The sequence below is a fragment of the Trachurus trachurus genome, assembly GCF_905171665.1.
Source record: "Trachurus trachurus genome assembly, chromosome: 2".
Lineage (NCBI taxonomy): Eukaryota > Metazoa > Chordata > Actinopteri > Carangiformes > Carangidae > Trachurus > Trachurus trachurus.
In genome coordinates this window covers 15,357,813-15,383,490 of record NC_139914.1, presented here as the reverse complement: position 1 = coordinate 15,383,490, position 25,678 = coordinate 15,357,813, and the positions used below count along the sequence as shown (strand labels likewise).

Sequence of the window (25,678 nt, the reverse complement as noted above, 5' to 3'; positions counted from 1 at the left end):
CCGACTGTCACCGTCTGCCGTGAATTTGTCCTGTTTAGCGAAATAATAACATCCGTTATAAATGGTGTTTTTTATTCCGTTGTGATGGAGTTCATCTCTTATTTATCTGTCTGGACCTGATTCATCCATGGGAGCGACTGCAGCTTCACATCCGCTCCCGTTTCCGCTGCTGCTCCACGTTTCCTCCGCTGTGTTCACGGAGACAGGGCCGTAGCTAGGAATTCTGGGCCCCCTGAAACAATACTAAAGTGGGCCCCTCCCCCTCACTTTTCCTTCTTTTTTTCTTAGACTACGTATGTATTATCATTTTTTATTTAGCCTTCTTTGTTTTGATGCTAATGCAGCAAAAACTCAAGTATCTTAGCAAGAATATTTGTCTTATTTCTCATCTTATCTCATTCTAGTTAAAATAAGACTCATCATATTAAAAGCAGCTTGTTTTTAGACACTTTTTACTTCTTTCAAGCAGATTTTCACTTGGAATAAGTAGAAAAAATCTGATAGTGGAGCAAGTTTTTCTTCCTTATTACAAGCACAAAAAACTTACTTTCACTGGCAGATTTTTCTACTTATTGTGAATTTAAAGGGACAACGAGGAGTTTTGGAAAAGCGAAGCGTTTTCACACTACATTTATGAGCCTCCGCGTGCACCGTACATTTCTTTGACCGGGCGCAAGACGAACTCATGTTTTCATTCATCAATAATTAAAGTCAGAGGTTCAAAGAGGTTCACATACCGTCGTAGTTCCGACCATAAACGGCGATGCGGCTGCGTTATTCCCATGATTTGCAACGAAGGAAACGCTGGTCGGCTCGACCAGCACTTCCGCCACCACTAATAATAACAAAATAACGATAGAGACAAAACCATAGATTTATCGAAAATGGGCCCATTAACAAGTGGTAACGGAGATTCATCCACATTAACGTGAGACTTTTTTATAACCGAATAGAAACTCCTCGTTGTCCCTTTAAGTGAAAATGATCTAAAAACAAGTTAATTTTTAGGTGATGAGTCTTATTTTAAGTGGAAAGAGATTAGTTTTGACTAGAAATGAGACATTTTGACAAGAAATAAGACAAATATTCTTGTAAAGATGTAGAGTTTTTACAGTGTACTATGAGTATTAGTCAGGGTCTTATGCAGAATAAATCAGTCATACAAAGATTAGACTACTGGGTTTTTTATGGGCCCCACTGGGCCCCTAGAGTTATCACCACCTTTCTCCCCTATACGGCCCTGGGCAGAGGTCTTCAACAGGGGGTCCGTGACCCCGGGGGGGGGGGGGCGCGGAGGGGCTGCAAGGGGGTCGTGGAATTTTTTGGTTGATTAGGCAATGTTTTATATCTTTTAGTTTCCACATTTATGTTTCAAATAAAAATGTAAATTTTGAATAGCTTGTCTGCACGATTATCATGCAATCAACAGAAATAGTTGATATTGCCATTGGAATCAGTTAAAGGGACAACGAGGAGTTTGTATTTGGTTATAAAAAGTCAGATATTAATGTGGATGAATCTACGTTACCACTTGTTAATGGCTCCATTTTCTATAAATCTATGGTTTTGTCTCTATGGTTATTTTGTTATTATTAGTGGTGGTGGAAATGCTGGGCGAGCCGACCAGCGTTTCTTTACTTTCGGTTTCGTGGCGAGTCATGAGAATAACGCCGCCGAATCTCCGTTTATGGTGGGAACTACGACGGTATGTGATCGTCTTCCAACCTCTGACTTTAATTCTTGATGAATGAAAACATGAGTCTGTCTTGCACCGGTCAAAGAATTTCACGGTGCGGAGGCTCATAAATGTAGTGAGGAAACACTTCACTTTAACAAAACTCCTCATTGTCCCTTTAACAAGGTCTGTTTATAAATGGCAGTGTCGCGGCGGCCACCTTACTCACTGTATCTGTAAAACATGAATATATGAAGCTGTGTATTATTTGAAAAGCTTAGCAGTGAATGTACAATAACAAAGTATGTTTATACAGACACTGGGAGCTTCCGCTACAAAACAAGCTAAAAATATAGACTTATTTAATTTTTTTCAGAACAATTTCTCTTGTCATCTCAGGAGAAGGAACGGAGGAAATTCTCACAGCTCTTAGTCGACGTGAGGGTGAGTAGATGAGGAGTGAAATTTGGATTTGGGTGAACTATCCCTTTAGAGCATTGTCATACAAAGGCGATATATCATAAGACTTAAACTCGATTTAAACCTAAACTTAAAAATGAAGCTGTCTTTACAAAATGGGATAGAACATCACTTGTGTAAAAATGTGAATTTTTTAAATTTTTCTATTAGAAAAGCAGCGATGAAAATAACGCTGAGTCATTTCTAAAGTATTGTGTATTTGCACATCGACAGTCGTATGTATTTGACTATATATTACACAGATCGTTGTATGCGGAAGACAACAGAATGACTTATCAATACATAAAATAGATGAAATAATTTAATAACACTTAAACACACACACCTTACACAAGACAGGTGTGTGATATACAGTTATATGAGATGTATGAACTGTATTGGTTGAATGGACATGAAATCATAACCCCCTTCACAGAAGTAATAAATGCTCATAATAAATCTCAAAAAAATATTTTCTTCTTAATTGCTGTAATTCTTCTTTCTCCAAATAGTTCCAGGTGTGTACTGGTACAGGATGTAGATTCTCAGACTACACAGTAGGTGTTGATGTACTGTCGAGCCATGTCCATGTTGCCGCTCGTCTGGTAGATGAGTGACAGGTTGAAGGCGATTTCCCTCCTCAGGTCCACCTGGTCGTCATCGATGCCCTGGAAGAACAAGAAGAGGGAGAGATGAAGGACAAGAAGAGGGAGAGATAAAGGAGAAAAAGAGGGACAGATGAAGGACAAGAAGAGGGAGAGATGAAGGACAAAAAGAGGGATATATAGAGGAGAAACAGAAGAATGAATGGAAGTGTTCAGTGTTTAAGAGCTAAATGTTCATTATAGTGTGGTTAAATATCTTTTTATTCGACTCTACGACGGAGTATTAGGGCCACATTGAGAAAAAAAACATACACAGACTTCGATAATAAGTCGTACATTTCCGACAAGAAAAAAAGTCATAACATTACGAGAATAAAGTCGTAAATTTACGAGAATAAAGTCGTACATTTCCTACGAGAAAAAAAGTCATAACATTACGAGAATAAAGTCTTAAATCTACGACTTTATTCTCGAAGTCTGTGATTTTTTTTATTTGTCAATGTGGCCCTAATACTCCGTCGTACGACTCACTCGCTTAATTTTCCACGTTTTCATATGCTAGCCTTAGCGTTAGCGTTAGCCGCTATGCTAGCTAGCCTTAGCGTTAGCGTTAGCCGCTATGCTAGCTTGCCTTAGCGTTAGCGTTAGCCGCATCGCTGCTAAAGTGCATTTACCTCCAGTTTCTGTCCCGGCAGCGTTAGCGCCTTCTGGTAGTAATGAACGGCCAGATGTGTGAGGCCCATCTGGTGCATCGCTCGGCCCATGTTGTACATACTCTCCTGACAGACGCCCCGCAGCTCCACGTAGCGCTGCAGGAAGGACGAACCCTGACAACACAAGGCCGCCTCAAGTTTTTAACACCTTTCTGGACAATAATTGTGTATTGTTGTGTGAGAAAGCTCATTACAACTCTTTACCTGCATCACCAGCGTGTGTCGTTTGGCCACGTACTTCTGCGACGCCATGTGGAAGAAGGTGAGGCCCACACACAGACTGTGGAGCGGGTTGTTGGGGTGAGTCTGGAAGGCCTGGACGTACTGGCCTGAAGAAACACAAGTATGAATTCAAATGACATTAAAGGGACATTGCGTAGGAATTCCTCCCATCTAGCGTTGTTGTATATGTGTGGTGGGCTGGGAAAACCCTTCACATAAACTAGAAGTTTTCAGCTATTCATAACTGTTTGAATAACTGAGATATCAAAGTCAAAGTCAGCTTTATTGTCAATTCCACAGTATGTACGGGACATAAGAGAATCGAAATTGTGTTACTCTCAGACCCTCGGTGCAAACAATAGACAGACAGACAATAAACATTTTAAAAAACAATAAAGCAATATGTGAATCTAAAATACCATATATATGATATATATATATCTAAAATACCATATCCCTCTCAGATCAAAAGTTATGGGCATTTTAATCTATTATGACCAAAAAACTGAAAAGTGTGTGGTGCCTCTATGACAAGAAGGGACCGTAAAGGGTGCGTGTAATCACGTGGTACGAGAACAGACGCCAAACCAAGCGTAGCATCGATGCTAAACCGAACGTAGCATCAATGCTAAACCAAACGTAGCTTCAATGCTAAACAGAACGTAGCATCGATGCTAAACCGAACGTAGCATCTGCGCTTGCACATGTTTTACAAAACATCAACAACATATTATAACTTCCTGTGATAGAGACGAGCTGTAAAAAGCATCTGGATCACAGGATTCTCTGCTTTCCGAGGGTCCTTGAATGTTTCCTCTACGATAACAACGGAGCTTCTCTCCTCTAGCGCTGCTGCTGCAGCTCAGCTGGAAATTAAACGCTTTATTTGCCACAAAAACATAAAAATAAGTACTTTCCGTTTTGTTTTCTTAAAGTATTTATTCACCACGATGTCGTAGAGTTCAAAGAACCAGAATCACACTAAATATCTAAACCGTGGAAATACTGTAGTACTTTTCCACCTATTTTGGCCGTTTGCTACAATAGAACGGTTTTCCCGCCGCCACACAGATCACAAGCAACTCAATCATATTTTTCATGCTGCATTCACCTGAAATTGGGCAGACGGACGACAGCTGCTGCACGGCAACAAGTGGTCCGTCAGCACGAGGCAAAACAATACACGTGACAATATGTTGTCATGGTGATGTGGTATTGTTTTACCGTCTTTCTCTGGACTTCTGTGACTAAAATGATCTGGTTTGTTAGCGACGGCCGTCTGCCCGACTGCAGGTGAATGCAGTTATGATACAAAACACTTTCTTTTTATCTGTGTTTTGAAAGACTGGATTGACCAGTGCAGCATAAAACGTGTAGATGTTGTAGTGCAGCGTGTGAACGTGTAAACGTAAACGTTGTAGTGCAGCGTGTAGATGTTGTAGTGCAGCGTGCAGCGTGTAGATGTAAACGTTGTACCCAGAGCGTGTTTGAAGCTGCCTGACACCATGGCGTTGTGTCCACACAGGACGCACAGCGCGTAGTTGTCGGGGTGTTTGAGCAGCAGACGCAGACTGAAGCGATGGTGGCGTTGGTGCTGCGAGGTGATGGTCAACTGAGGAGGAGAGACAGTCGGTCGTTAGCAGGATTCCTTCATTACACAGCTACAGCTTTGACTTGTGGACACATGAACATGGTCAAACCTGGTTGAAAACGTTCCACAGCTGAGGCAGATCCACATTCTCCATCAGCATTTTCCTGTTGAGAAGAGAAGAGACTTTAGCTTGATGTTCCTGGGAGCAGCCTGTTAGAAGCACAGGGTTCCTACAGCTTAAACCAACTTAAATTTAAGACTTTTTAATATGTTTTTAAAGCCACTTGAAATGAAATTTAAGACCGACTTCACAATAAACACAAAGGCAAAAAAAAACACACAAAAAACGTCACCACATCTATTATATAGGGTTTTACCCACTTTCCTCTGTGGTCCAAGGTAAAGTGACTGCTACATGGATGATTGGGGGAAAAAAAGTCACTGACTCGGGAGCTGGTGGTAGTGAGAAATTTAGCGTTGACGGCCGCCACTAACTTCTCTATGTCTGAATGTTACCAATTATTTAGAGATTTGAGACTAATTACAACCATAAAATACCACTTACCATGTGTTAACATTTTAAGACTTTTGAAAAATTGATTTAAGACATTTTAATGCCAATTAAGGCTGTAGGAGCCATGTTTTATTCAAACCTTGCACCATCAGGCCACTAGGTGGCAGTATTTTCTTTGTGCCTGACCTGAACCGGATGTTGGTGGGGGGTCAGGCAGGTTACTTGAGATTGCTCATTGTGTAGCCCAGGTGTTGCTGATGAGGCAGGAGCAAACAGTTTTTGACGGTGCTCAGCAGTGATTTAAGTTTGATCGTTTTCTGTTTATGTTATATATAATACGTGGCTTCACCCAGGAATAAAAGGAACATGATTGTTTCAAACGCAAAGAAGTTTCCGTTGGTTCATGCTCGAGTACCAGTCTAAACAATACTGTCAGCAACCAGTAGTGGCTACAGGACAAGCCCCTACAAAGGCCTTGTTTTTAGATTAATGAATTCAATGCCTTTTAAGACTTTTTAAGGATCCGTAAGAACCCTGAAGCAGCGGCCATGATGGGATGTTGTTGTTTACCTGATGTAGTTGTTTACCTGATGTAGTTGTAGGCCTTGTAGTGGTTGTTTACTAGTTGTTTACCTAATGTAGTTGTAGGCCTTGTAGTGGTTGTTGTTGTTTACCGTATGTAGTTGTAGGCCTTGTAGTGGTTGTAGTGGTTGTTTACTAGTTGTTTACTAGTTGTTTACCTGATGTAGTTGTAGGCCTTGTAGTGGTTGTAGTGGTTGTTTACTAGTTGTTTACTAGTTGTTTACCTGATGTAGTTGTAGGCCTTGTAGTGGTTGTAGTGGTTGTTTACTAGTTGTTTACTAGTTGTTTACCTGATGTAGTTGTAGGCCTTGTAGTGGTTGTAGTGGTTGTTTACTAGTTGTTTACTAGTTGTTTACCGTATGTAGTTGTAGGCCTTGTAGTGGTTGTGGTCCAGGATGGTGGCCGACAGCCCCAGGAACTCGAGCGCCTTCCTGCGGGGGATGTTGTCGTAGAAGGAGTAGAACTCCATGGCCGAGTCGACCAGCAGCTCGGCCTCTTCGTAGCGCCGCGCGTCGCACAGCGTCGTCACGCAGCTCAGCAGCAGCTGCCACCAGTCCTCTTTGGACAGGACGTTGGTTTTACCTGGGACACGGACCAGATGCCACCACAGACATCAGCTGTGTTCACATAGACACCAATACTCAGAATAAAGGGCTGATCCGTATAAAAACGCATCATGTGAACACGTCAGTTGGAAGATTCTGATCTGGTTGAGCTCAATCGGAAAGAAATTGTGTTTCGATTAAGATACGACCGAGTATTAGGGCCACATTCAGGAAAAAAAAAACAGACTTCGAGAATAAAGTCATAGATTTACAAGAATAAAGTTGTAAATTTACGAGAATAAAGTCAGACATGAAAACGGGTCGTGGGTGAAAAAGGTGAGAAGGTTCAGACCCCTCTACGGGGTCCGGTTGTTCCCCCGTAAGAACATGTTGAATATTTCATATTTGAAAACATCTGATGCATTTTGAGAAGAAATTCAAGCAGAACTACAAGACAGTATGAGTGTATAATAAAGTCACATTATGTTATATAACGTTATTAGTGTTGTCACGGTACCAACATGTTTTTTGATAATTTTCCAAATACAAAGAGAACACAAAACATGTCATTATTGACTTTATTTTAATAGAAAATCTTAGAACTATTATGCATCAGTAAATAATCAATCACTGCTGCTGCAGGATTAAAATTTATATTTCCATCGATCTGAACTCTTCCTAAATTAAAACAGTGGTCTGTTGTTTAAAAATTAATATCAACTGGTTTTCTTTGCATTAAAACACTGCATCTATTTTTGTTATTTTGACCAGTTGGAATTTTTGGGAGAAATTGTTCTCAGTAGTTTATAAAAATTAAACACAAACGATAATTTTACTCAAACACACACCTATTGTTTCCCACACGTAGACCGATGTGTGGTGTCAAGAATAAAGTCGTACATTTCCTACGAAAAAAGTCTTAACATTACGAGAATAAAGTCGCAAATTTAGTTTGTGTTTGAAGTTTGTGATTTTTTTTATTAGTCATGTGGCCCTGATAGAATAAAGCTTGATCAGATTATGTGATTTTGCGTCTCCATAGAAACATAGAAACATAGAAACACTGGATTCAGATTTTCGAATCCCTCAAGTTTATTTAATTAATTAAATAATTAATTAAGAAATTAGCTTTTCTTTTTCATCTAGTTTGAGTCATTTCCTGTTGAATGTGGTCTATATTCTACTATATATACTATATTATACATTATATACTATATTGTACGTACCGGTGTTGTCCAGATAAGCAGCTTCGTGGTCAGCGATCTCCGTCATGTCTTCAACTTTGACCAGTTTCAGGTGATTCTCACCTGACATGTTTGCAGTGCAGACGCACACCTTAGCTCGCTGCATGGCAACCTAGCACACACACACACACACACACACACACACACACACACACACGGTTTAGGTGTTTTGTTAACATATGATCATATATACACATGTTGTACCAGTAGAATAGTGCATGTGAGTGTGTTTGTGTGTTACCTTCAGCAGCATGGAGATCATGGTGATCATAGCGTCCAGGTACGCTGGGATCTGTCCCTGAGTCTTCAGCAGCGTCGAGCGATGCAGCAGCAGCTTCAGTTCCTACACACACAACACAGAGATGTGAGACACAACACAGAGATGTGAGACACACACACACACACACACACACACACACACACACACACACACACACACACACAACCAGGGCCGTTGTATAGGGGAGAAAGGTGATGATAACTCTAGGGGCCCAGCGCCCAGTGGGCCCATAAAAAACCCCAGTAGTCTAATCTTTGTATGACTGATTTATTCTGCGTAAGACCCTGACTAATACTCATAGTACACTGTAAAAACTCTACATCTTTCCAAGAATATTTGTCTTATTTCTTGTCCAAATGTCTCATTTCTAGTCAAAACTAATCTCTTTCCACTTCAAATAGAAAAATCTGCCAGTGAAAACATGTTTTTTGTGTTTGTAACAAGAAAGAAAAACTTGCTCCACTATCAGATTTTTCTACTTATTTCAAGTGAAAATCTGCTTGAAAGAAGTAAAAAGTGTCTAAAAAGAAGCTGCTTTTAATATGATGAGTCTTATTTTAAGTAGAATGAGATTTGTTTTGACTAGAAATGACATTTTGACTAGAAATAAGACAAATATTCTTGCTAAGATACTTGAGTTTTTGCAGTGTAATGCTGCATTAGCATCAAAACAAAGTAGGCTAAATAATAAATGATAATACATACGTAGTCTAAGAAAAAAAAAAGGAAAAGTTAGGGGGAGGGGCCCACTTTAGTATTCTTTAAGGGGGCCCAGAATTCATAGCAACGGCCCTGCCCACACACACACACACATGTAGAAACAGAGGGGGTTTGTTGCCTTCTGTGCAGCTGACGAGTCCTGTGACAGCGTGTCGGGGTCGTACATGGACTCCAGGGCCTTGAGGGCTCGGTCGGTGCGGCCCAGCTGCTGCTGCAGCGTCGCCAGGGACAACCGGGCCTCCAGGTGCAGCGGGGCCATTTCCACCACCTTAGTGTAGCTGTCCGCTGCTGCGTCCATGTGGCCCAGCGCCTTCAGGCACTCTGCACAGGGAATCAAACAGGGTTTATTCTGCTGCTGCGTCCATGTGGCCCAGCGCCTTCAGGCACTCTGCAGGGGGAATCAAACAGGGTTTATTCCGCTGCTGCGTCCATGTGGCCCAGCGCCTTCAGGCACTCTGCACAGGGAATCAAACAGGGTTTATTCTGCTGCTGCGTCCATGTGGCGCAGCGCCTTCAGGCACTCTGCAGGGGGAATCAAACAGGGTTTATTCCGCTGCTGCGTCCATGTGGCCCAGCGCCTTCAGGCACTCTGCACAGGGAATCAAACAGGGTTTATTCTGCTGCTGCTGCGTCCATGTGGCGCAGCGCCTTCAGGCACTCTGCAACACAGAGGGAATCAAACAGGGTTTATTCTGCTGCTGCGTCCATGTGGCGCAGCGCCTTCAGGCACTCTGCAACACAGAGGGAATCAAACAGGGTTTATTCTGCTGCTGCGTCCATGTGGCGCAGCGCCTTCAGGCACTCTGCAGGGGGAATCAAACAGGGTTTATTCTGCTGCTGCGTCCATGTGGCCCAGCGCCTTCAGGCACTCTGCAGGGGGAATCAAACAGGGTTTATTCTGCTGCTGCGTCCATGTGGCGCAGCGCCTTCAGGCACTCTGCAACACAGAGGGAATCAAACAGGGTTTATTCTGCTGCTGCTGCGTCCATGTGGCGCAGCGCCTTCAGGCACTCTGCAGAGGGAATCAAACAGGGTTTTATTCTCTCTTGTTACATGTTCCTTGACTTGTTTCTACTTCCTTCACAGTTTCTCATCTGATCAATAACACAAGTGATATTGATCATTTATATTTTACATTTCCAGCTTTTTTTTTCAGGAGAATTAATAGGAAAAAAAAGAAAAAACTGGGAAAAAACATTTCAGTTTAACTAAGTGATTTTTTTTCCGCCTCAAGTAAAAAAAGGAAAAAAGAAAAAAAAAAACATTTCAGTTGAACTTTTTTTCCCTGGTACCCAGGGGGCAAAGCAAAAAAACGGACAGGGAGCGTTGTAAAAGGTTTGACACCATAAATGATCTGTAGGAACTTGAAGGATTAAAACCTGGGTGGACAACCCGGTCAACTAGCTGCTGGAAAGCTACAGGGGACAAAACCCCTTTCTGGGGACATTTTGCTGGCGAAATGATGTAAATGCAAATATTTAGGTACTACAATGGCATAAATAGTCATACAACTATAACATTTGGCAGAGAGTATCTTGACACATAGGGGGAGGCAGGAAAAAAAGATTCTGGGGTTTGTTGCAACTCGATTTTAAGATATCACCCTCAACATCCCAAAAAAGACCAAAAAAAGTACTGTTCGCCTGACAAATTCTCATGAAAATTATTATTTTTCAGCACTTTATGGAGAATATCTATGCCTAACATGTATATAGAAAACTTCCTTAATTCATAAGCTTCCATTTGAGTCCCAGATAGTCTTTCTATCTCCAAAGCCCCACTTGCTGTGGCCAACGGTCTTCTCTATCTGTCTGTTCACTTTGGGGAGACCAGAAATAGAATGTTTTCTGATCAGGCCAGTTAACATGGAGTTTTTCACAATAGGTGTTGCATTGTTTGGAGACAGCCTGTAGCTTTCCAGTAGCTAGTAGAAAGACTATCTTGGACTCAAATGGAAGCTTATGAATTAAGGAAGTTTTCTATATATATGTTAAGCATAGATATTCTCTATAAAGTGCTGAAAAATAATAATTTTCATAAGAATTTGTCAGGTGAACAGTACTTTTTTGGGGTCTTTTTTGGGATGTTGAGGGTGATATCTTAAAATTAAGTTGCATCAAACCCCAGAATCTTTTTTTCCTGCCTCCCCCTATGTGTCAAGATACTCTCTGCCAAATTTTATAGTTGTATGACTATTTATGCCATTGTAGTACCTAAATATTTGCATTTACATCATTTCTCCAGCAAAATGTCCCCAGAAAGGGGTTTTGGCCCCTGTAGCTTTCCAGCAGCTAGTTGACCAGGTCGTCCACCAGGTTTTAATCCTTCAAGTTCCTACAGATCATTTTTGCTGTCAAACCTTTTACAACGCTCCCTGTCTGGTTTTTCAAAAAACTGGGATTTTGCCCCCTGGGTATGGATAAAAAAAATAATTAAATTGAACTTTAAAGTCAAAATGTTTTTCATTGTTATAGTTAATGTGTACTGCTGTTGAACTGTTTTTATGTTAATGGAACTACGGATGGAAATTAGCATCTTGCTATAATCACCTGCGTGCCTCAGCCAGACCACGGCCAGGTTGTATTTCTCTGACAGGATGAGGTTGGACAGCAGCGGCAGAGCAGACAGGTACTCTCCCTCCTCCAGGTACGCTTCACTCACATCCAGGTGCAGGTCCCCGATCTCCTCGGGGCTCTGCTCCATCAGGGACCACACCAAGCTCTGTTAAAGGGACAGTACAACATGAGCTCTGCTCCATCAGGGACCACACCAGGCTCTGTTAAAGAGACAGTACAACATTTAGTCTCCTCAGGGCTCTGCTCCATCAGGGACCACACCAGGCTCTGTTAAAGAGACAGTACAACATTTAGTCTCCTCAGGGCTCTGCTCCATCAGGGACCACACCAGGCTCTGTTAAAGGGACAGTACAACATGAGCTCTGCTCCATCAGGGACCACACCAGGCTCTGTTAAAGGGACAGTACAACATGAGCTCTGCTCCATCAGGGACCACACCAGGCTCTGTTAAAGGGACAGTACAACATGAGCTCTGCTCCATCAGGGACCACACCAAGCTCTGTTAAAGAGACAGTACAACATGAGCTCTGCTCCATCAGGGACCACACCAAGCTCTGTTAAAGGGACAGTACAACATTTAGTCTCCTCAGGGCTCTGCTCCATCAGGGACCACACCAGGCTCTGTTAAAGAGACAGTACAACATTTAGTCTCCTCAGGGCTCTGCTCCATCAGGGACCACACCAGGCTCTGTTAAAGGGACAGTACAACATGAGCTCTGCTCCATCAGGGACCACACCAGGCTCTGTTAAAGGGACAGTACAACATGAGCTCTGCTCCATCAGGGACCACACCAGGCTCTGTTAAAGGGACAGTACAACATGAGCTCTGCTCCATCAGGGACCACACCAGGCTCTGTTAAAGGGACAGTACAACATGAGCTCTGCTCCATCAGGGACCACACCAGGCTCTGTTAAAGGGACAGTACAACATGAGCTCTGCTCCATCAGGGACCACACCAGGCTCTGTTAAAGGGACAGTACAACATGAGCTCTGCTCCATCAGGGACCACACCAGGCTCTGTTAAAGAGACAGTACAACATTTAGTCCCCGATCTCCTCAGGGCTCTGCTCCATCAGGGACCACACCAGGCTCTGTTAAAGGGACAGTACAACATGAGCTCTGCTCCATCAGGGACCACACCAAGCTCTGTTAAAGGGACAGTACAACATTTAGTCTCCTCGGGGCTCTGCTCCATCAGGGACCACACCAAGCTCTGTTAAAGAGACAGTACAACATTTAGTCCCCGATCTCCTCAGGGCTCTGCTCCATCAGGGACCACACCAGGCTCTGTTAAAGGGACAGTACAACATGAGCTCTGCTCCATCAGGGACCACACCAAGCTCTGTTAAAGGGACAGTACAACATTTAGTCTCCTCAGGGCTCTGCTCCATCAGGGACCACACCAGGCTCTGTTAAAGGGACAGTACAACATTTAGTCTCCTCAGGGCTCTGCTCCATCAGGGACCACACCAGGCTCTACAGGAGGGTAAAGGGACAGTACAACATTTAGTCTCCTCGGGGCTCTGCTCCATCAGGGACCACACCAGGCTCTGTTAAAGGGACAGTACAACATTTAGTCCCCCATCTCCTCGGGGCTCTGCTCCATCAGGGACCACACCAAGCTCTGCACAGAAACACACATTTACAGTCCCAAAACAGTTAAAACAGTGCTGTAAACCAGTGGTTCTCAACCTTTTGTACATCAAGGACCCCTGAATTGACACATATTAGACCATGGACCCCCATTGGACCAAATTTAGAAGTAAACACCAGAAATACACAAATAATTGTTCTGAGACTGAAGAACTTTACTTTTTTATACATTTAAAGGCCCTTTCACACCGCGGACGTAACGAATAAACGACACGAAATTGCGAAATATTCACGGCCAAATATTTCGCATCAAAACCATACACACCGGCGGCGACGCGAATATGCGACGATGCGACAATTAAATTCCAAAGTTTCGCTTTGCGACGGGTGGTTCTTCGCCTCCATGTCATTTCTAATCTGTTAATTATCCCTCATGTATTCGCTGCTACGTTATGCCACTGTCGTCTTGTTACCAACTTCACTCAACACAGCAGCTACTGTCTGATCACTGATCAATATCTGATCACTGTCCTGACAGTATGGACACACTCTATTGCTATTTCTCCTCTTTCCACTTACCCCCCCTCTTCCTCTCCTCCTCTCTCCTCTTCCTCCCTCCTCCTCCTCTCTTCTCCTCCTCCTCTTCCTCCTCCTCCTCTCTTCTCCTCCTCCGAGACACAGGTTATTTATTGTTTACATTAGTGGCCAAGCACGTGTCCATGCGCCCGCGTGTCCGTGTGCGTGTGTGTGTGTGTGTGTGTGTGTGTGTGTGTGTGTGCGTGTGTGTGTGTGTGTGTGTGTGTGTGTGTGTGTGTGTGTGTGTGTGTGTGTGTGTGTGTCTGTGTGTGTGTACGTGCCCAGAGAGACGGCAGGTGGAGGGGCTGACTGGCAGAGATGAGAGCAAAGACGGTGAAACAACAACTTCTTTTTCCTGTGAGAGACTGTGCGGCCACCGTCTGTTATGGGAAACAGCTGTGTGTGTTCTGACCATAGACTGTAAAAAGAATGGACGTAGCGTCCGTGACGTCACCCATTGGTTTTGGGGAGTCTGTTTTGTGTCTCTACTACGGGGGTTAGAACCGCGCCATGTTAGATTCTACTTGCCATATTTGGAGCGGTGCGGCCGTTGGCCGGCCGAGAGCCCGCCCACTGGCCTCGAAGCAGCGGTCGCCGGACCTGTCACTCAACGGTTCTGCGCCCTGATTGGCCAGAACTTTAAACCTAATAATAGTAAAACGGTAGAGTTAAAAAAAAATTCACCCCCCTCAGAGTGTGTGCGGGGGTAGAAACTATCGGTTGAGACCAAAAAAATAAAATGTACCAGGCTGTAAATATGTTTTTTTAAGCTGTAAAATCGGCTATTTTAACATGGGGCTCGATTGGAGTTGCTCCCTTCTGGAGCCAGCCCCCAGAGGAAGAAGAGGGGATTGCAGCTTTTTGAATGCGGAAGTGAGCTTCACTTCTCAGACCGACAACTGCCCCCTTGGTTCTGACGTGGTGGATGTGACGTGGCCGACCTCCTTTTCACGCCACATGATTGGTTGATGCGTTTATTCGCCGGGCGAAAGCTCAGAAAAATCGACCTCGCTCCGAAAAAAAATTGTGCCGCATTTTCGCCGCGAAACATTCGCGGTCGGTGTGAAAGGACCCGTGATGAAAACCGGGGTTCGAAAAAAAATATTGACGCGCAAATTATTCGCACGAAAAATACGTCTCCGGTGTGAAAGGGCCTTTAATTAGGGCCAATGGCGTGAATTATTGGAAATATCATAGAGAAATTTCTGGAAAAAAAGTGGTCCAATTTCTCCAAAAACATTTAAACATTTCTAGGAAGAAGTGGTAAAATAAATTCTCCAAAAAAAGGAAAAAATAAAAAAAAAAGGAAACATTTTCTAAAAAAAAAAGGTTAAAAATAAAAATAAAAAAGGAAACATTTTCTAGAAAAAAGTGGTAACATTTCTCCAAAAGCAAAGTAAAAAAGAAACTAGAAAAAGTGATAAAATAATAAAAAAAATAAAAATAAAAACTTCTAGTAAAAAGTGGTAAAATTTCAAGAAAAAATCGGGGACCCCTTCAGATCTCTCAAGGACCCCTGGGGGTCCCCGGACCCCATGTTGAGAACCAGTGGTGTAAACCATAATGAGTGGGTTGTTTACCTCCAGGGGGGCGTAGACGTGCTTGTGTATGAGGCAGACGATCAGCTTGGCCCTCAGGTCGACCGGGACGCTGTCTGGTACCTGCACCTGTTTAACTGCACCTGGATGCAGACAAACAGACAGACTGGCCCTTTAATCAGCAGCTGTGATCGCAGTTTCCACGGTGACGGAGAGGAGCGGGGGAGTTTCCACGGCGACGGAGAGCAGCGGGGGAGTTTCCACGGCGACGGAGAGGAGCTTCCACAACAAACCACGTTGGGATCATGAAGGTCACGTGACTCTTGTGTTGTCGAGAATAAAGTCGTAAATTTACAAGAATAAAGTCTTAAATTTACGAGAATAAAGTCGTAAATTTACGAGAATAAAGTCGTAAATTTACAAGAATAAAGTCGTAAATTTACAAGAATAAAGTCTTAAATTTACGAGAATAAAGTCGTAAATTTACGAGAATAAAGTCGTACATTTACGAGAATAAAGTCGTAAATTTACGAGAATAAAGTCGTAAATTTACGAGAATAAAGTCGTACATTTACGAGAATAAAGTCGTAAATTTACGAGAATAAAGTCGTACATTTACGAGAATAAAGTCGTAAATTTACGAGAATAAAGTCGTACATTTACAAGAATAAAGTCGTAAATTTACGAGAATAAAGTCGTACATTTCATACGAGAAAAAAGTCATAACATTACGAGAAAAAAGTCGTAAATTTACGAGAATAAAGTCGTAAATTTACGAGAATAAAGTCGTAAATTTACGAGAATAAAGTCGTAAATTTACGAGAATAAAGTCGTACATTTACGAGAATAAAGTCGTAAATTTACGAGAATAAAGTCGTAAATTTACGAGAATAAAGTCGTACATTTACGAGAATAAAGTCGTAAATTTACGAGAATAAAGTCGTACATTTACAAGAATAAAGTCGTAAATTTACGAGAATAAAGTCGTACATTTCATACGAGAAAAAAGTCATAACATTACGAGAATAAAGTCGTAAATTTACGAGAATAAAGTCGTAAATTTACGAGAATAAAGTCGTACATTTACAAGAATAAAGTCGTAAATTTACGAGAATAAAGTCGTACATTTCATACGAGAAAAAAGTCATAACATTACGAGAAAAAAGTCGTAAATTTACGAGAATAAAGTCGTAAATTTACGAGAATAAAGTCGTAAATTTACGAGAATAAAGTCGTAAATTTACGAGAATAAAGTCGTACATTTACGAGAATAAAGTCGTAAATTTACGAGAATAAAGTCGTACATTTACAAGAATAAAGTCGTAAATTTACGAGAATAAAGTCGTACATTTCATACGAGAAAAAAGTCATAACATTACGAGAATAAAGTCGTAAATTTACGAGAATAAAGTCGTAAATTTACGAGAATAAAGTCGTACATTTCCTACGAGAAAGAAGTCATAACATTACAAGAATAAAGTCGGAAATTTCCGACTTCATTCTTGAAGTTAGTGATGTTTTTATTTGTCAACGTGGCCCTGATAGATAGAACGAGAAGTGTCTTGAGGTCTTTAGCTTTTCCTCCTACGTGACAGATTCTACTTGTGTTGTTGCGTATCGACTCCTCACTGTAGTTCAAGTCTGAAGTAGTGATGTCACCGTTATGGATTAGATAGATAGATAGATAGATAATAGATAGATAGATAGATAGATAGATAGATAGATAATAGATAGATAGATAGATAATAGATAGATAGATAGATAGATAGATAATAGATAGATAGATAGATAGATAGATAGATAGAACGATAGATAGAACGATAGAACGATAGATAGATAGATAGATAGATAGATAGAACGATAGAACGATAGAACGATAGATAGATAGATAGATAGAACGATAGATAGAACGATAGAACGATAGATAGATAGATAGATAGATAGATAGATAGATAGATAGATAGATAGATAGATAGATAGATAGATAGATAGATAGATAGATAGATGCGTGTCGACTCCTCACCGTAGTTCTCTGTGGCCTTTTCCTCCTCGTACTTCTTCTTCGCTCCTTCTTCGTCTTTCTTCTCCTCCTCCTCCCCCTCCTCTTCCTCCCTGGTCTCCTTCTCCACCTCTCTCTCCTCCTCCACCTCCTCCTCCGGTGGTCCGGCGGGGTTCGATGTGGACTCTGTGGACTGGGCCGTAACCATGCGGACGCCAGCGAAGCGCTCCAGGACCTGCAGCGCGGCGTCGTACTGGCGGCTGGAGATGTAGAGCTCGGCGGCCATGTTGATGAAGTCATCACTGACCAGCGTGGGGTGACGGGAGAAGGCTTCTTCTATCACACTGAGAGCTGCCGGCACGTCGCTGCACTCGTAGTAGCTCCTACACACACACACACACGATACACACTCAAGACTTAAAGGGACAGTTCAACACTTTAGAAAAAAGCCGGTGAATATTCTCATTTGCCCAGGTCATAGTATTTCAAAAGGAGGTTAAATCGAAAGCAACTGGACTTAGTTATTTGTCTAACTAACCCTTTCCTAGACAAATAACTAAGTCCAGTTGCTTTCGATTTAACCTCCTTTGAAACTTTAGAAAAAAGTAAAAAATCGGCACACCATGAAGAGCTAACCGTAACCCTTGAACAGAGATTTATTGCAGAGTAGTGACGTTTGGAGCACACCGCTCTTTTTCAAACTGCTGTGTTACAATGCAGACAGAGAACTGCTCTTTACTGAGCAGCTCACGTCTCTGCCCCGCTGATCTCAAAACAACATGCACTGCAAAAATCTTACCAAGAATATTTGTCTTATTTCTAGTCAAAACAAATCTCATTCTACTTAAAATAATACACATCATATTAAAAGCAGCTTGTTTTTAGACACTTTTTACTTCTTTCAAACATATTTTCACTTGAAATAAGTAGAAAAATCTGATAGTGGGTTAGGGCAAGTGAAATTTTGTTTGAAACCAATGGAAATGGTGTAAAAACAAGTTCATTTTTAGGTGATGAGTCTTATTTTGAGTGAAAAGAGATTAGTTTTGACTAGAAATGAGACATTTTGACAAGAAATAAGCTTTTGTGTGACTGGTGTGTGTGTGTGTGTGTGTGTGTGTGTGTGTGTGTGTGTGTCTGTGTGTGTGTGTGTGTGTGTGTGTGTGTGTGTGTGTGTGTGTGTGTGTGTGTGTGTGAGTGTGTGTGTGTGTGTCAGTGTAGTGATGTGTGTGATGTGTGTGGTCGTACTTGGCCATGTCCTTGGACAGCTGCATGAAGTGCTCTCCGTCCTCCAGCGGCAGCAGCGACAGGATTCGTCGGTAGCCGTCCATGCAGTGTTTGTGCTCTCCGAGCCGCATGTGCAGGCTGGAGCGCTCCCACAGGTAGCGCACGTTGCTCGGGTCGTACTTGATGGCTGCCGGTTACCATGACGACAACGAAAACCCTGGGTTATTGGCATTCCGTTGCATTTTGAACACAACTTTATATTACAACAATTTTACTCCCATTCTTACTTACGACGGAGTGTTAGGGAAAAACAAAAACACAGACTTAGAGAATAAAGTCGTACATCTAAAACTCTAAAATAGTTTGATTTGGTGGAGCATAAAACAGCCCAAGGAACTAACTGCTACCAAGAAATGTTCAGAGAATGTTTCATGAAAGAGAGCACGGTGATTTAAGAGAGAAATCAAATCTACAGGTTGGTAGAGCTCAAACAAAGAAAAGTTTCTGTATCACCATTTGTGGAGTAAAACTGTGGAATAATATGAGTAACTGAAATCAAAAACATGTCGAGTGTAATCATGTTTAAAAAGAGACATAAAGAAATGATTCTCCAGAGGTTCATTGAATAATTCACACAAGGTGTTTGCTTACTTACTATCTGGATTAAAATGTGGCAGGAAATGGTTCATAGTGTAATGGAGGAATGAAATAATAAATGTAACGTCTTTGTGCTATGATTTTAATTAGAACATATAGTTATAGGGACCAGGATTAGATAAATTTATACTTCTTCCTGCTCCTTTTCACTCATGTAAACTGCTTATGAGATGTTACTTGTTCACTTATTTCCTTACTATATTATTATTTTATCTTTTTTACATTGTCGTTTACATGATTTAAATAAAGATATCAGTCAGTGAATGGACCTTTGCTGTAGCAGACGATGGCCTGGCGGACGTTGTCCTGCTCCAGCGACATCTCGGCCAGGCGGACCCACTCCTCGCAGTCCGACGGGTTGAGGTGAGCGGCGATCAGACTGAACTGCAGCGCTTTGTCCACGTCGCCGTCGTCCTCGTAGATCATGGCCAGCGTGGAGAACGGCTCGTAGGCCAGCGGCGCTGCAGCCGGGGAGGAAACCATGGAAACCACCCACAAGTTAGAGCAGTCAGGGTTATCAAACTTTTGAAGCAAACACCAGAAACACAAGAATATTTGTTCTGAGACTGAATAAAGTTTTGTACATTCAAATTAGGGCCAATGGTGAGAATTTTTAGAAATATTATAGAGAAATTTCTGGAAAAAAAGTGGTACAATTTCTCCAAAAACATTTCTAGAAAGAAGTGGTAAAATTCTCACAAAAAAAAAAAAAGTAAAAAAAAAAAATCTAGAAAAAGTGGTAAAATTTCTAAAAATAAAAAAAGAATTCTCAAAAAAAAAAAAAATAGTTTAACAATTCTAGAAAAAAGTGTAAAATTTCAATAAAAAGTTGTGGACACCGTTGAACCCTCTCCAGGACCCCTGGGGGTCCGTGGACCCCACGTTGAGAACCAGTGAGTTAGATCATCGATCTGTGCTGTTACAACATCAGAAGCTGTTTTCATTTATATTTCTGTCCTCTAACCCTCAGGGGACTGAGCCTATTTTAGATGTTTTCATACATCCCATAAATAAATGTTTAACATGCTCATGCTTGGGATCGTTCTTTCAGAGCAACTTCATCGACATGGTCTGATCATTATTTTTTCACTTTAACCTACTTTATTAACACATCGGGCCCAGATAGACACAGAAATCATCCAATCTGAATAAAATAAAATAAAATCTGATCCACGTCAGAACACTTTGTTCTTTACGACCACTTTTTCCCATTTGTAAAATGACAAAAAATGACGATTATGTGGGAAAGAATGCAACACCTTCGAAGGTAAAAGGCTGTGTTTTTGTTTTTGTTATGTCTTCATTTCATAAGTCTCCATCGCCATGGTAATTCTACTCAATCTTAATTATACATCATAATTATCACTATTATAAGAATTTAAAGTTTTTAATAAAAAAAGATTCTGTGAGTGTGTTTAAAGGGACATTGTGTAACTTCTCCTGTTGCCTACTCAGGAAAATCGATTATTTGGTTCAAAAGTCTGTTTTTCATTAACCAGTATTCCCCCCATCAACAAACTGAAGTGTTACACTGATGCTGCATTCACCTGCAGTCAGGCAGACGGCCGTCGCTAACAAACCAGATCATTTTAGTCACAGAAGTCCAGAGAAAGACGGTAAAACGATACCACATCGCCATGACAACATATTGTCAGGTGTCTTGTTTTGCCTCGTGCTGACGGACCACTTGTTGCCGTGTAGCGGCTGTCGTCCGTCTGCCGTCTGCCCAATTTCAGGTGAATGCAGCATGAAAAATACCATTGAGTTGCTTGTGATATACAACCACAACGCTAGATGGGAGGAATTCCTACGCAATGTTCCTTTAAGTATGTAAAGCTTGAAACATCAATAAACACATTTGAGTGAAGTTGACGGCAGCGCTCCAGGTGACTTAGTTTCATTTTCAGATAAACTTATTTTTTGGGAGGAAAAAAAGACAAAGAAAAAAGGATAAAAAGGAGAATTAAATTAACCCAGGAGGGAAAAAAAAGAACAGAAAAAAAAGAAAAGATTGAGATAAAGCCAAATGTAAAAACTCCCCAACACAGCGCGGTGGTTTCGTACCTTGTCTTATGATCTCCATACACATCAATATGGCGTCTTCCTTCTCTCCTCGGGCGTAGCGGATGTTGGCTTCCCCCATCAGGCCTCTGAGGGCGCGGGGCAGCTTGCTGCGATGCCGTCGCTCCTGAACACAGATAGATAGATAGATAGATAGATAGATAGATAGATAGATAGATAGATAGATATTTAGATAGATAGATAGATAGATATTTAGATAGATAGATAGATAGATAGATAGATAGATAGATAGATAGATAGATAGATAGATAGATAGATAGATAGATAGATATTTAGATAGATAGATAGATAGATAGATAGATAGATAGATAGATAGATAGATAGATATTTAGATATTTAGATAGATAGATAGATAGATAGATAGATAGATAGATAGATATTTAGATATTTAGATAGATAGATAGATAGATAGATAGATAGATATTTAGATATTTAGATAGATAGATAGATAGATAGATAGATAGATAGATAGATAGATAGATAGATAAGAGACCCACGTTAACAGCTGGATATCATGTACACAGGGCCGTTGCTAGGAATTCTGGGCCCCCTTAAAGAATACTAAAGTGGGCCCCTCCCCCTAACTTTTCCAGGTTTTTTTTCTTAGACTACGTATGTATTATCATTTATTATTTAGCCTTCTTTGTTTTGACGCTAATGCAGCATTACACTGCAAAAACTCAAGTATCTTAGAAAAATCTGATAGTGAAACAAGTTTTTCTTCCTTATTACAAGCACAAAAAACTTACTTTAACTGGCAGATTTTTCTACTTATTTCAAGTGAAAATTTGTTTGAAACAAGTGAAAATGATCTAAAAACAAGTTAGTTTTTAGGTGATGAGTCTTATTTTAAGTGGAAAGAGATTAGTTTTGACTAGAAATGAGACATTTGGACAAGAAATAAGACAAACATTCTTGTAAAGATGTTGAGTTTTTACAGTGTACTATGAGTATTAGTCAGGGTCTTATGCAGAATAAATCAGTCATACAAAGATTAGACTACTGGGGTTTTTTATGGGCCCCACTGGGCGCTGGGCCCCTAGAGTTATCATCACCTTTCTCCTCTACGGCCCTGATGATACATCCTCCTCCTCCTCCTCCTCCTCCTCCTCCTCCTCCTCCTCCTCCTCCTCACCTTCATCATCTTCTTGTTCTCTCGGTTCAGCTCCATCTCCAGGGCGAACACGTCACCGACCGAGGGATCGTCCTCCATCTCGTCCTCTAACTCTTCTCTCCTTCTCCTCCGTCTTCCTTTCTTCCCTCCTCCTCCCTTCTTCTTCTGCTGCTTCTCCTCCGTCAGCCCCAGACCCAGCTCGGCCTTCATCACCTCTTCCTCCTCCTCCTCCTTGTCCACTTTGTAATCCTCATCGTCTTTGTCGTCGACGTAGCTCAAGCTGTCTTCTTCCTCCTCCTCTTCCTCTTCCTCCTCCTCCTCCTCCTCCTCCTCTTCTTCAGAAGAGGGCGGTTGTGGTGTTTCTCCCAGCATGGAGGCGAAGGCCAGCTGGACCCCCGGGCTGACTCCTTCTTCTGCTAGTGGAGGAAAATGTTCAATATAGTTAATTAAACTATATTAAAGGGATAGTATCATTTTTTTAAAGTGTGGTTGTATGATCTACAAATAGCCCCTAAGTACTTTAATTGCAGTAGAAGACTCTCTGCACTCCTCCCGTTAGCAACGCCAGCCCATAATAGCCCTGCCCAGAGATTTACAACATACAGTGTTGTGAACAGACCCAAAGAAACGGCCTATTTTCACTTCTATAATATAAAGTTTTCCAGCCCTTCAAAGTTCAGGAAAAACACAGTTTTTATTTGGACCTAACCAACTCACGTATCCCTCCGCCCAGGGTTAGCGCCGCCGATCAGCAGTTGGTTCGGTCCAAATAAAAACTGTGTTTTTCCTGCACTTTGAAGGACTGGAAAAAATTATATTATAGTGAACAATGGAACTGTGTATTTTTTTTCATTTAAAACCTCTTTTAGGCCGTGAAAATAGGCCGTTTCTTTGGGTCTGTTCACAACACAGTATGTTGTAAATCTCTGGGCAGGGCTATTATGGGCTGGCGTTGCTAACGGGAGGAGTGCAGAGAGTCTTCTACTGCAATTAAAGTACTTAGGGGCTATTTGGAGATCATACAACCCCACTTTAAAAAAATGATACTATCCCTTTAACTTATGAACTCTTTCCTTCTTGTAGCATCAGAACTCAATCGATGATGTTGCAACTGGAACAAACTCATAAACGAACGAACAAAAAGAGGGAAAGACGGGACTTTTACCGAGTTTCACGGGGACCTGAGTGGAGGTGGACGGCTGAGCTTCGTCCTCCACATCATCAGTCCCATCTGGCTGCTGATGGGACAGAACACACACACACACACACCACCATACACACAACCATGCACAAGTCATATAAAACATATCAGACAAGTGTTAATAGTAAAGCTGAGGCACTGGTTTGACAGGAGGTTTATTCACTGACACTGTGACAGCTAACAAGCTAACAAGCTAACAGTAGTTCTCTAACAGAATTAGACAGATAAATACACTTAACTTACAGGTATTCACATTAACCATATAGCTATAATTTAGTATTTAACTTAGCCAAGCTTGTACCTTAGTTTAGCTTATAGCCTAATAACTGCTACTGCGACAGCTAAGAAGCAATAACGTTAAGTTAGCTAACAGAAGCTAACAAACAGAATATCAACCAGTTACACCAGACTTTAACCATAATAAAACCTTCATAATGTGTTATTTAACTCACCGCAGCCTTTCTGAATGTGTTATTTAACTTATTTAACTCACCGTAGCCTTGTTAATGTGTTATTTAACTTTATTTAACTCACCGTAGCCTTGTTAATGTGTTATTTAACTTTATTTAACTCACCGCAGCCTTGTTAATGTGTTATTTAACTTAATGTGTTATTTAACTTTATTTAACTCACCGCAGCCTTGTTAATGTGTTATTTAACTTATTTAACTCACCGTAGCCTTGTTAATGTGTTATTTAACTTAATGTATTATTTAACTTTATTTAACTCACCGTAGCCTTCCTGTCGTCTCTCCTCTTGTCAAACTCTTCGAAGCTGATTCTTCCCTCCAGGTAGTCGATCAGCTCGGTGCTGAAGCCCGACATGTCTCAGTTTACTTTATTACTTTAATAAACTAAACAAACTAAACTAAACTAAACTAAACTATCTATCATCAGCTCGACATGTCTGACTCTCTCTCCCTTGGTTCGTTTCTCCGACTGAAGCTGAATAACAGCAGCTACGTTACTGCTAACTACGTTAACTTACTTCTCCAAACCAACTGCGTTTTATCACAATGAAACACTCATTTTCCAGAGGATATAGATGTATAACCCTCTGAGAGGACTGCTGCTCATGGATGTAGCTGCTACTGCTGCACTGTAAACACTGTAAACACTGTAAACACTGTAAACACTGTAAACACTACCGCGTGCACGCTGAGCTCCGGTCACGTGAACTGTTACAACTTCCGGTTCGGGGTCGGCGGGTCAACATCAGAACAAAAAGCTTTGGCGACGCCTGGCGGTGAAACATGAGAACTGCACTCAGGTGTTTAAACTTTATTTTATACCTTCATTTAAACGTTTGAGAAAAATGTATTTACAGAGTGTTTTATTTAATGGCCAATCAGCACACAGGGCAGCTGTCATGGAGACCAGAAGGAAAGAGAACGACAGCGTAGTGCAACACATTCAATGCAGTATTGCAAATTAAAAGTGATTTTTTATTTATGATTTAAACTCTACAACTCCAGACTGGGGGGCTGAGGAGGGAAAACAGTTTTATTCACAGAAAAGCCAAAAATAAAACAAAATAAAATAAAAACCGTAGAGGCTTCATGAGCTGAATCATGATTTCTCTGTTGTGTGGTGTGTAACCTTAACCTAAAATGAGGAATACAACCATGAGCTCAGCCTACAGGGTTTTACCTGTTCAAACTAGGTTTTTATACTTCATTTTTAGCAGAGGATAAAAATAATAATAATTATATTCAATAACAATTCACAGTGTATAGATTATAGATTATATCCTACAAAGAAACTGTCTGAGTAGCAGCTGACTGTTTCTCCGTTGCTGCTGCAGCTGTGGGGCTGTTTTTTTGGAAGATTGTTCCACTAGGTGAGTAATGTATGACAACCTTTTTTTGTTCCCATGTTGCCATGGTAATTCACCAAATTGGAGCTTCATTGATGATGTTTGATGTAGTTCAGTGAGTGAACATACTGATGTTTCCTGTAGAGATT

General features: G+C 41.4%; 1 protein-coding gene across 1 annotated transcript; it reads right to left on the bottom strand.

Moving 5' to 3' along the window:
- Positions 1-2,449: 2,449 nt before the first annotated feature.
- On the bottom strand, positions 2,450-24,593 carry gtf3c3 (general transcription factor IIIC, polypeptide 3). Its single transcript, XM_083989409.1, has 18 exons — positions 24,446-24,593; positions 23,679-23,751; positions 22,535-22,929; positions 21,382-21,505; positions 19,587-19,778; positions 18,682-18,847; positions 17,458-17,816; positions 15,477-15,577; positions 11,700-11,871; positions 9,269-9,471; positions 8,392-8,493; positions 8,133-8,262; positions 6,718-6,943; positions 5,375-5,429; positions 5,151-5,286; positions 3,657-3,781; positions 3,414-3,566; positions 2,450-2,802 (listed from the first exon to the last, which is right to left on the bottom strand). The coding sequence occupies exons 1-18, from the start codon at positions 24,536-24,538 to the stop codon at positions 2,680-2,682; spliced, it is 2,928 nt and encodes a 975-aa protein (XP_083845535.1). The 5' UTR covers positions 24,539-24,593; the 3' UTR covers positions 2,450-2,679.
- Positions 24,594-25,678: the final 1,085 nt, after the last annotated feature.